This window comes from Cebidichthys violaceus, unplaced genomic scaffold (genome assembly GCF_023349555.1).
Source record: "Cebidichthys violaceus isolate CVI_PGR_0920_01 unplaced genomic scaffold, fCebVio1.0.p SCAF_7, whole genome shotgun sequence".
Taxonomy (NCBI): domain Eukaryota; kingdom Metazoa; phylum Chordata; class Actinopteri; order Perciformes; family Stichaeidae; genus Cebidichthys; species Cebidichthys violaceus.
The window spans coordinates 16,984,628-16,996,728 of record NW_027176927.1 but is presented as its reverse complement, the minus strand read 5'-3'; the positions used below and the strand labels follow the sequence as shown (position 1 = coordinate 16,996,728).

At 44.3% G+C, this 12,101-nt stretch overlaps 1 protein-coding gene across 5 annotated transcripts in view; it reads left to right on the top strand.

Annotated features, from left to right (window-relative positions):
* The window catches only part of LOC137891710 (CUB and sushi domain-containing protein 3-like), a 197,386-nt gene that overhangs the window by 173,421 nt on the left and 11,864 nt on the right, over positions 1–12,101 (top strand). For all 5 annotated transcript variants that reach the window (XM_068736465.1, XM_068736464.1, XM_068736461.1 and 2 more), the window contains 4 exons: positions 1,192–1,365; positions 5,985–6,158; positions 6,881–6,954; positions 8,232–8,343. In XM_068736465.1, the coding sequence (XP_068592566.1) occupies positions 1,192–1,365; positions 5,985–6,158; positions 6,881–6,954; positions 8,232–8,343 (534 nt within the window). The remainder of the gene's footprint in view (positions 1–1,191; positions 1,366–5,984; positions 6,159–6,880; positions 6,955–8,231; positions 8,344–12,101) is intronic.

Sequence of the window (12,101 nt, the reverse complement as noted above, 5' to 3'; positions counted from 1 at the left end):
GATAATCACCGCCTCCATTTATTCAAATTTAGATTAGAAACGGAGAAACCAAGGATGTGAATTTATCCCTGTTAATCCACATGAATCCTTGTAATTATCTCCAACATTTAACGTTGTCTGTTATCCTCGAGCTACACCACATAGCTGTAGTTTGGATTCAAATGCACCGGTATTTTTATGGCTCTGTTCCCGGCGACGGCCGTGGCCTGAAGCATTATGTTTTTGGGTTGTCCGTCCTGACGTAGCTCCTGACGTAGCTTCTCGAGCCTTGAGATTTTGGGGTCGGCTGTGGCTTAGAAGTAGAGCGGGTCGGCAGGTTGGTGGTTCGATCGAGGCTCCTTTGGCAAGATACTTAACCCCGAAGTGTGTGTGTGTGTGTGTGTGTGTGTGTGTGTGTGTGTGTGTGTGTGTGTGTGTGAACGATTAGTTTAGTCAAGGTTCTGATGGGCAGATGGCACCTTGCATTGTCTCTGCCATCGGTGTATGAAGTGTGTGTGAATGGATGAATGTTGACATGTAGTTTACAGTGCTTTGACTGATTTAAAGACTATAAAGGCACTATATAACTAAGTCCATTCAACATTTAGATTGTGGTGGTCAATGGTCACTGTGACCTCTCATTGTGACCCCCTTGTATTGTTTATAAGTTAATTTTGGACAGCAGTGGATGTAAACTGAAGCATGACTGGTTGGTGGAGGCATAGAACCACAAGGCGATACATTCTAGTTTAAGGATGTGTTCTGCTACTCTTCATCCTTATGTCCAGGACTGTGAAACTAGATATTTTCAACAGTGTTCTTGATTAAACTTGTCTTGATTGTCAAGTGACCACAGCAAATGTTGTTGGTGTGACTGTTAAAGAGAGCCTTACGCGGTACACAGTTTATGCACAGCACCCCAAAACTGCTCAGGATTTAACTTGTACCCTCCACTCCAACTCCTTCATGTTTGCATCATGAAGCAATTATGTCTTAACATTTAATATTAGAAAGGTCTGTGGGCTGTCGCTCTGTTTCTTTGTATTATTGTAATAATTTCAATATTTATTCTATATTTTAAAATATATGACTTTTGCTACATCTGGTTTCTCCCTCATCCATTTTTGATGAATTCCAGTTCCTTCTTTAACTTGGACCTTTTGCGCTCCAATAAGCTGCTCTTGACTGACCGTACCCTCACTGCTCCCACAGTGGTGACGTGTCCTACACCCCGACCCATACCCAACGGCCTCCTGGAGGGCTCGGTCCTGGAATGGGGGACCGGCGTGAGCTACAGCTGCCTCCCTGGCTACGAGCTCTCCTTCCCGGCTGTGCTCACCTGCGCAGGGAATGGGACGTGGAGCGGAGACCTGCCTCAGTGCTTGCGTGAGTCACCATTCTCTACTCTCTCAATTATGATAATCATAGAGGTCATAGAGGAAGTTTTCTTATGCATGTGAAAACACGGAATACTGAGAGGTCCAGTGATCCAGTGAAAGAAAGTCCAAACATGTAATCCATGTATTTGGGGAAGAAAACAACAACAGGTTATTTCTCAAGTGTATCTCCTAGTAGGTACGTATATATACCTGCATGTTATTTAATTCCTCATACATTCAGTACATTAGTATTAAGCCCATTCTACCACTTTGCTGCTCTCCCCTTTAGAGGTTATCTCAAGTTAATGAAATTAATGAAAGTCATGAATAAGTCATGGGACTTAACACCAGGGCCAAGATGAAAGAGCTGAATTACTATACAGATATAATAAAACTGTTACACCTCATCCTAAAAGCACCTTCATGGCAGCAGGAGTTAAATACAAAACAATGGCAAGCATGAGAAGGACGTTGCATCCTCCCTGTTCATGAAGGTAAATTCATATTTCATCATTCTTACATAAACATGGAAACTCCAATTTACATTTTGATCAAATGAAAAGTGAATTATCCTCCAGCCCTGATGTCGAGCTATAATGTTGACGATGAAGATGATGATCTGAGTGGAAGGGGGGGGGGGGGGTCTGAATCTCTTTACTACTGTAAGGCCATCAATCATCTGTGCAAGCATAATAATAACCCCTGGAATGCATATCAAGAGCATCACTCTGTCATCACAATAATTCCTGCATCATATCAATCATACAGAAATCAAATGTCATGAAGGGTGAAGTGCTTGCATGTGTTTTTCTCTGAATGTAGCTGGATTAGGTGACGCAAATGCCACAAAAGAAATATTCATGCTCCGCACTGACAGCTGTGCTGCTCTGGAAACATCTCCAGTCAGGCCTCTTCTGAAGCACTGCATTTTGCATCACATTGATTGATTATTGCAGCCTTCTATTGTAGGGAATCTCTGCTGTCACATTGCTGCTTAACATAATTCTGCAGACGTTTAGGTTAAGAGCTCGTGAATTGGGGAGAAGTTAAATGGTTGGTGTTTTAGTAACACAAAACCCAGTCTGAGAGCCCTGAGCCTGTTGAAAAAGAACTACTTTCACTTCTGTGTTCTTTTGTAATTGATGCTCATGACAGCATTCCGGTGGCCGTGTTCAGTCGGGCGAACACGGTCCTATTAAAGTATTTAGCGCCTGAGATCCAGCTGACAGACTGCTGGTGTTTGTGACGGCGCAGCTACGAAGCACAGCACCTCACGCGGCCATTTGCTCTTCCAAATGGCCGCGTCGCTGTCGTTTATTGTAATTCCTGTGAGTCACTGTGCAACACTGCTGTCTGATTTACAGCCTGCTTAACTGTAAAGGATCTGTAATGAGTGTGTCTGTCATGACCAGATATGTGCTTCAGCACCACTAAGTGATCAACCGCCTCGTTTATTGAAGTGCAGTGGTCTATCTGTGTTCTGGTCCCGAGTTGTTATGATGGGTACAAAAAATGTCAACTGGACCTAAAATGGATCCGGTTCCACTTGGTGAATGTACCATGTCTGCTTACCGTCTACCGCAGTCCCGATGAGCAGAGCCATCCCTCAACGAGCTCCGCTCCTTTTTCCACATCGGCACCCCCCAAAAACAAGCTCCGTGAGCGAGTAACCTTTATGTTCCGTGGTGTAATGCTGTTGTTCATTGTGTCCCAGTCCAGAATTGTTTTTGATGTAGTAATTACATTTAATAGCTCCATTACTTACGACCTGCGACGCAGGTTCCGACGCTTGCGCAAAATTGACCCAAATTGAGAGCCGTGCACTATAAATATCATTCGGTGTGATCAATAACCAGCTACTGTAAAGAACTTGGCTCTCCTAAACATGTTGTTATAGCTAGCCTCCTGCTAGGGTAGTCCAAGCAAGTCTGTGATAAATCACCGAGGGTTACTAAGGCGAATAAATGAGTCTGGAAACCGGGGACAACGGGGAAGAAAGTGCTGATCATATTTGGTGTAGAAAAGGCTATTATCTATGTAATAAAATGTCAGCGCAGCAATATCTACGGCGCTCTCAGGTGCTGGTCCCTATAAATCCTGACGGAGTAAATCCTTAATTAGTGTTAATGTTTAAAGTGTAGTCACAGGACTGACCATTACTGTACATGCGCTGCATTACTTTAGAAGCACACACATTTGTCATGGAGCGTTCGTAGATGCCCACAGGCTAGTAATTGTTTTTGTTTCTGTGTGCATTAGAGGCAACTATATAGATACACCCCAAGCATTAGTCAGTGCATCACGTTGTCTTGTCGACGGAGGATATTTACCAACAGAATCATGAACCGAGTAGGAGGAATAATTAGATTCCTTATGGCTCAATCATACACATCTGCAGCAAATTTAGTTTGGTGCAAAATCATTTTGCAGCCACAGTCTTGCTGATTATTAGACGTATAATGGAGGCTCGCACTGCTGTAGACTTTAGAAATATGATTGCGATTCATACTCAGCACTTTTAGTTGAAATACAGCTCAGCACAACTGCAGGAGACGCCGTGCATCTGCAGAGTAAATCTGTGCATTTCTAAAGATCGGTACGTCTGTTGGCACTTGCAGCCAAACGGGGTTAAGATGCATATTCATGTTCCCCATCGCAACGCGTGGGGAAATGGAGAGCAAGCGGCAAAATCCAGTGTCTCAGAATGCTAGTTCATGTGTCTGCAGGGATGAGACTGTGATCCCAACTTTGAATCTGGCCTCTGCATACTGATTACTTCAAAGCATTGATAATTCATCAAGGAACGGGAGAAGCTGAGAGATAGATAGAGGGAGAGAGACTCACTCCTCCACACACACACACACACACACACACACACACACACACACACACACAGGCACATTAAATATGCTGAGCTTGGTTTGGCCCGCGGCCATTTCTCTTATACATCCATAAAACAGCACATTATTTCCCTGCAGCTTGAAGCTTATGACTGATGTGCATGTCACCTGTTTGGCCTGTATTGTCAACCCTCCCAAAAAAGAAAAACCTGCAGTCTTACAGTGTTGCTTGTAACGGTGACATTTATCGTTTCAGATCCAGGCAGACAACTGCATCTTTATTTGTCGACGTATCAAACCCGGTCAAACTAACTGTTGGGCAGTGGGTGGGACTCGCAGTACGTTGTTTCCAGACGGGACCTGCAGTGTAGGCAAACGTGTTTTTTAGGAGAAGATGTGTCTCTGACTACAAGGATTAGTTTCCGAGATAACAGTATTTGCAGTAATGGTTTTATTCAGCCGTTCCTGCATGGGCTGGATTCTAATCTCCTCTTTTTTTACTAGATATCTATTATGTCAGGGATTGGCTGTGGGAAGCCCCCCGTTGGCTATGGACTTCTAGAAAGAGAGTGAACGAGAACTTATCTCTGTCTGCAGACCTCCACGCGGCGGCTGCGGCGGCGGCACATGTCGGGTCTGGAGAAGCAGTCTGCCTTATTATTGGCTTGATCCCACAGCGCTGTGGCTGTGAGACTGAATGCCGGGACTCTCGTCCTCTGCTCCCTCACACACTGAGCCTTTCTTTATCCTCCTACAGCTAACAAGTGACTTAACGATCAGCTGATTGATGTTTATATATGTTTATATAGGTAAATATGGATAGAAAAGACGGACATTAAAATGGCTGACGTACATCCCCATCAAAGCCACCCAGCCTACATTATTCCAGTCAATTTCATTAGATGTCTATAAGCAATAAATTGAAGGAGCGGCAGTGATAATCCAACGGGCTTCGTCTGCTGAGGCTGTGGCGAGAGTCCCATTATGAAGGCGATAGCATACCAGAGGCTTGGGGAGCAACGGCGGCAGCAGATGGCTCTAGTTGTGTTAACCTCAGGGCCCTGTCAGAGAAATTAATATTTCACATGCTAATTATTTTGATCTAAAATTGAGTGCCATGACCTCCTTCGCTCCCCCTTTGCCGCCAAGAGGAATACTCGCACACCTACTGCAGCCACTCGACAGAAAGGTTTGACTGTCTGAAACCAAACAAAATGCTGAGACGGAGCGATTCATCCCGAGACAGAGATGTCAATGCATCTGCCCACGTGCAATAAGAATATGGCCGGAGGAATTTCTCTTACAATCGTCATGTCAACGCGATTTGAATAATTCAGTCCGTGAAGACTTTCCAAATCATATAGAAAGACAATATTTTTTACAGTCAGCTACTCGAATAAATCAGGTCTTAAAAAAAAAGACCATTGAAAACAGCAAAGAACCACTGAAGGCCTTTCTCATCACGGTCTGATCTTGTGGGCGCAGCAGCAGCAGCAGCCCACACCGCTTATTGTATCTGAATTAGATGCTGAATAGTCGACCCGATGCTTCATTCAACTGACTATCTGCTGCAGTATTCCTCGTGTGTAATCAGGTCAGAGAGAGATGGACGTTTGCGTCGTGAAGAGGAACAGGTCGTCAGCGTTGACATGAACCAGAGGGAAGGTGCGACAGTGCAGCGCGGGTCCACTGTTGGATGAACACTTGCAGGGAAATGCAATCTGTGTTGGATTTGTTGGCCCTCATGTTATCGCATCAGCAATATTCCACATTTCTGCTTCCGCAGCCAAGTTCTGTGGAGACCCTGGTATGCCTGCCAGAGGACGGAGGGAAGGGCGCAGTTTCATCTTCAAGTCTGAGGTGACGTTTAGCTGCAGCGCCCCCTATGTGCTGGTGGGATCGACAACACGCATGTGCCAGGAGGACGGCGCCTGGAGCGGATCCCAGCCACGATGTATCGGTACTGAATTATTAGCCTGCATTTTCATTCAGCTAATCCACAAAATAACTGTTTCAAAACGTAGTGTTGTTCTGATTTGCCGTTCATTTACATTGTTGATCGCTAAATTCTGTTGCGCCAGAATTAGTTTTTACTACAACTAAGATATGAGCATATACATATGTACAGTGAAATAACAAACATACATACGTAAGAATTACCGTTCCAAATAATCGTTCTCTGCTGGTTCTGTTGAAGCGACGAACAATAAATATCAAACGCAGTGGAAGGTGGATTAGAATCAGCGCGTTGCCATCTGGCACCGGTGTAAAACTTAATCACGAGAATGAATTGCATTATATATATTGTTACCTCAGGGGTGATTTTTTATATTTGCACCCCGGTGTTGCTTGATATATTAAGTGCTGAAGAAACGCTTTCCCAAATGGAATGTGTCTTAATTTGAATCTTGTCTCCCCAATGATTATAAGTCTCAGAAGTTTGTATTCCTGAGACATGTAAAAGCCGGAGAATTCATAGTGTGAGAGCCTAAAGATGGCAGGGTAATTCTGCTCATGTTACCACGCCACTTCAGTAATTGTCCTCTGGTGCGCGCTACACCAGAGAGAAATTGCTTCGTCATTATCAGTGATTGCCCCTCTGTCATATTCTCTCTTTTTTTTTTCTCTCTCTCTCTCTCCGGCAATTCCCCGGCTCATCATGACAATGATTTCTTGTTCCAGAGCCCACGAGGACCACCTGTGAGAATCCAGGGACACCCGAGCATGGCTTCATGAATTACACAACAGGCTTTAAGGTAAAAATGAGCTGAACCTGCAACGCATGCATCTTCTGAATTCATGCGCTTTAACTCTGAGCTGATTTTCTGTCAGAATAATGTGTTTCGAACAGGACCAGAACAATGGCATTTCCAGATGGAGGCACGTTCATAGAACAGGCGTGTGTTCAACTAGCACAACAAGAGTCTACCGCACACTTTGTTTCATTCAGCTTGACAACAGATCTCCATGTGATCACTATTTGAAGCAGCCTCGTTGAGGTCGATGAACGAGAAGCATCCAAAGCCTGCAGCTCCACTCTGCTACCTGCACTCGGTCCTCTTTTTAAATGGATCTTCCGTGTCGAATCATCATTTATTCCTTTTGGATGATGTTATGTGGGTGCAAGGATGAAGCGGTGATGCGTGTCTCCATCCCTGGTGGATGCTCTGACGAAACAAGCCCCCACTGGATTTCTCTCTGCCGCTGAGAGTGCGTACAGGCCTGGGTCTGTAATAACGTGCTCCTCATGCAGTTTGACCGTCGGTGTAGAACGAGAAATGCTAAAATGCATCGTAGTAAAAAAAACACAACAACATCATGACCATTGGTGTGTGCACAGTAGCTCCCTTGAGATGCGTGTATTTTCATTTTATTTCCTCCCTGTTGCTCTTAGAGTGTCACTTACAAGTTAAGTGCAAACTATTTCTCCACAACCTTCACCGAAAAAAATGTATATGAAATTTGTCCCAAATGAAAGCAGAAGCAGCTTATTATTTGGATCACTGCCTGTAATGGATGTACTCTTGCATTTTTCTGCATTACAGAACAACATTACCAATATCTTGACACCCCCGAATGAGAAAGCCCTGTGTAGCTGCCGTCTTTAAACAGTCCACTGGCTTTGATGGCCCAACGTAAAAGTCATTTATTAAGATAGCGGAAAACAAAGATTAGTGTTGCCTAAGATTGTCTTACAGCACACATGCCGTCTGAAGTGTGTCAGTGTCCTTTGTCACTGTTTGAATGCAGAACAAACAGCGAAAGATAACAGAAAACAGTTTGTGTCTCTATATTCTTTCCATCACTTTCTAACGTCTGTGCGTCAGTTGTGAACACAAACATGGGCCATCGCCTCTAGGAATCCTCTCCATCTGCCTCCACACACTACAGATAATCATTAAAAAAGAGGAAGAAAAAAAACTTTAGTGTGCAGTATTTTTCCAAGCTCTTTAGATTTGATGCTTGGAGCCTATTGGCATTTGCATCAGCGTATTGACTCTCTCCACTTTGTGTGCTGTCTGTTTGTGGCCAGGTGGGCAGCAGAGTCGACTTCCAGTGCCAGCAGGGACACCTACTGCAGGGCTCCACCACCCGCCTCTGCTTGCCAGATCTCACCTGGACCGGCATCCAGCCTAGCTGTATCCGTGAGTAGTAGTCCTGTATTCCTTTCTCACGCTCTCTCGCAATATCTTCGTATCGCTCTCCCCCGTCTTCGTCTTTCACTTCCCCCCTCCGGCATCTTTGTCTCTGTTTATCTGCATTGCAGTGAACTCAGACGATGTCTTTTTTTTTCTTTTCCCTCAACACCCGCTCTCTCCCTCTGTTGATTCGTCTCAGTCCTGCCGTAACCTTTGACCTCCTGGTAGATTGCAGCTTCGGACTCGATCAACCCATCGTCCCGGTCATTCTGGGAGCGAGGTGTTGGCCGGGATTACTGTCGTTCTGTTTGCACTACCTGATCTGTCGACCGACACCAAACCAGGGCTGCGCTGTTTGGCCCGGTCGCTTTGCCAAGTGCTTTTCCAAATTATGATGTGATCCCGTATCTCGGTGGAATCCCTTTCAGCTCCACTATTGTTTCATGAAAATTTCCCCAACTCAAGTCGTACTGTGGTCTGCATTCTGCCATGCACTTACAGTGTAAACACTTGAGCTGTGTAAATTATATTTTGTAATCTTGATTTCATAACTACCCCCCCAACATGGAACACCCACTTGAATTTTCCAGAGACATTTGTGCTGAGGGAGCAGAAACATCGTAATACTTACCCGTCATCCTCTGTCTGATCTAGTGTGTGTGTGTGTGTGTGTGTGTGTGTGTGTGTGTGTGTGTGTGTGTGTGTGTGTGTGTGTGAAGACGGGACGTTTTAGAGGGATGGTGAATCCTTGAATACCTGCCTCTTTAATGTGCAAACACTCTGCTGCCAGATGATTAGATACACCTAGCTGAAGCTAATACAGTCTAATACGCGATCACTTCATTAAGTCCTTCTGTCATGAGGGTTATCATGCTCCGTGTTAAACTCTTTCAGAGAGCTGTTGATTCGACTTTATGGTCGTTTTGGAAGCCGTCGATGCTGAGAGGTGTTTAGTCTCCCGTCACTGAAACAAGTGGGATGCATGCGTGTGATTGTGTGTCGGCTGTTTGCTATTAAATGTCAATATATGCTTTTTGCATTGGCTATAATAAATCTACTACTTCACAGGTATACACAACATTTTACAGCAGAACACAGAGTCACTTTCATAGTCTTATTGTTATTTATTTAATTAATGTTTAACAGCTGACAGAAGAAGAGAAACCCTCAAACTCGTTTGTCTAGACTTCTGTCACCTGACAGCTCCTCAGCTGTTCCTGCTTCACCTGTATCTTCCAGCCGGTGACCCCATCATCCCGCTCACTGAGGAAGGATTCATTCCCCCCCCCCCCCCCGGCTCCTTAACGGCACCGTGACAGGTCCCTTTAGAATAAAAGAGCAGTCAGAGTGAGTGTAAGTCAACAGAGCTGTAGGTTAAAGCACCAGCACACTCCTCAAACTGGCACTGGCATTTCGTCATAACCGGAAAATGAACAGCCACTCTCTGGGAAAGTTTTTGTGTCAGGTGAGAAGAAATATCTGCGTGCAGATTAATGACCGTGACACAGTGCAGCACACCTTCTCTCCAGGCCTGCCCACGCTGCTGTCAAAGTCTGTGATAGGTTGAGATGGCGTGGTCCTGTGAGAGACGTGCTTCTCGGAGCTTCTGAGGAAAAGAGAAAAGATCAATATTCATCACAATTCAACAAAAATGGAAGATAAGCCACTAAACAAGTCTTCTGAAATAACATTTTCTTAAAGTCATTTTCAAGTCAACAACCCAATTGTCTTGATTCTCTTGAGGAAACCTAATGCAAAACACTGTAATTATTACGTTATGTGAGGTTTACCGACGCTGGAAAGGTCTAAATAGAAGACGCTCTTCTGTTTAGACCTTTCCTCAGGGTTCTGCTGCTGGGCAGGACTCAAGCTGAGGTCAGGAGTTAACGGTCCTCTACTCCTACTTGACAATTGTTGTATAATGTTTATCTCCCTTCATGTTACAACATGGTGAGGATAATAGCTGTTGAGTTGGGGTTAATGGATGCCACATGTTCCGTGAACATATAGATGTAGTGTTTATTTTATTTGATATGGACGTCACAGCAGCACTAGAACTGTAACGTGCATTTATGCACAAGGACCTGATGCACTGTGTTTACAACAAATGAAATGAACTCAACATGAATACAAACATCAGGCAACACATGTGGATTCATCTCCAAACATCTAGTGGGTTATTTGTATTGATTTTAATATAAAATCAATAAAGGCAACTTTTTCGGTCTGGTTGTACATCTATAACTTATTAAAAAAAGGAGATTTAGCTGCATACTTTAAGTTGATTTCCTCTGGTGGTGCATTGAACCCCAGTGGATGGCCTCGGGGTGGTTCCTCTTGTATACAAAGAATCCCAGCAGCCACATGTAATTCCACAGCGGTAAATATAGAATACCACGTTTTCATCTCCTTTTTGCGTAACCACGATGTTGTAATATGTGGTAGTCTCACAACCAGTTCTCATCTCATTCAGAGGCTCTGTACTCTCCTGTCTGTTGAGCAGTTGCAGCTTCTTCTCTGTGCTGAGGCTGCAGCGCTCCAGGAGCCGCTCGCTGGCTCCGCTCCAGCGCCGGTGGTGGTTTGAAGAATCTATCGATTTCGCTGTGCCCTCGTCCTGTCATTGTTACTGCTGGAATTAAAACAGAGAAATGTGTCTGTGACGCTCACCACATTCATGCACCCCGCGCTCCCCTGAATAATGCATCGCACGTCTGGCTGAGGAGAACTGTGACCTTCATTTAACAGAAATATTGGTTAAATGAACTTATAAGTGGGGACAATTGATAACTTGCAACATTATTTTTCATAATACATCTTTTAAAGCAACATTCTAACTCATGAAGTCGCCGGTGGAGAAACACGTTTCCAGAATGATGTCATTAAAAGACCACGCTTACTTTATAATTGCTGGTCTAGTGTATAAATATATTATTATTATTATTATTATTACACAGAAGAAGCCATCATTATTGAGCAGGTCTGCACACATGTAACGTTATGTTACTCTGGCTATAGGTATAGGCAGCGTGAGTCTCACTGAAATACTGTCATTGCATTGCCCTCCATATACCTTAATTAATATGTATTTGTTATTGTGAAATGATCACATCACTGGAGATCTGAAAACACAAAGCAGGCGGTCGCTGTGTCGTCCTGCTTTAATACAACACCATGAATTCATTTCAGTCCATTGATGTCTAGCATTGTTTTTTGAATTCATTTCTCACCCGTGCAGCCCTGAGGGAGGACATGCAGACCCAGAGGGCCGTCTCGCCCAGAATGCATTGGGGGGGAAAGCTGTGGTTATGTATTTAAGTGCGAGTGCTTTTGTACGGGTCCGACACGCTGTGTTGACCCTCGGTCAAAAACGGTCATAAATCCTCTAAAATACCTTTCTCTGTGATTAAATGCTCTTCTGTTACTGTGAAGCCACTTAAATGGATTTAAAAGTGAAGCCCACCAATCCCGCGCTGCTGGCAAAAGCACAACGCTTGGAGGGATTACCGACACTGTGCTGTAATAGATGCAACGGACACGAGTCAGAGCTGCGCATCGCTGGATCTTAAGCGTGTTACCTTTCTACCAGATTAATATTGTTGCTTAGAGATACGCAGCCTGAGTCCTCTGACTTCTTCACAGCCCACAGTGATGAACAACCAAGTGAAGTTCCAGAGCGTCAACATTTCAGAAATGATTACTTTCTACAGAAAGACACGCAAACGAGATGTAAAAAGCTATAAGAAACGCTCTGTAACAACTCAAAG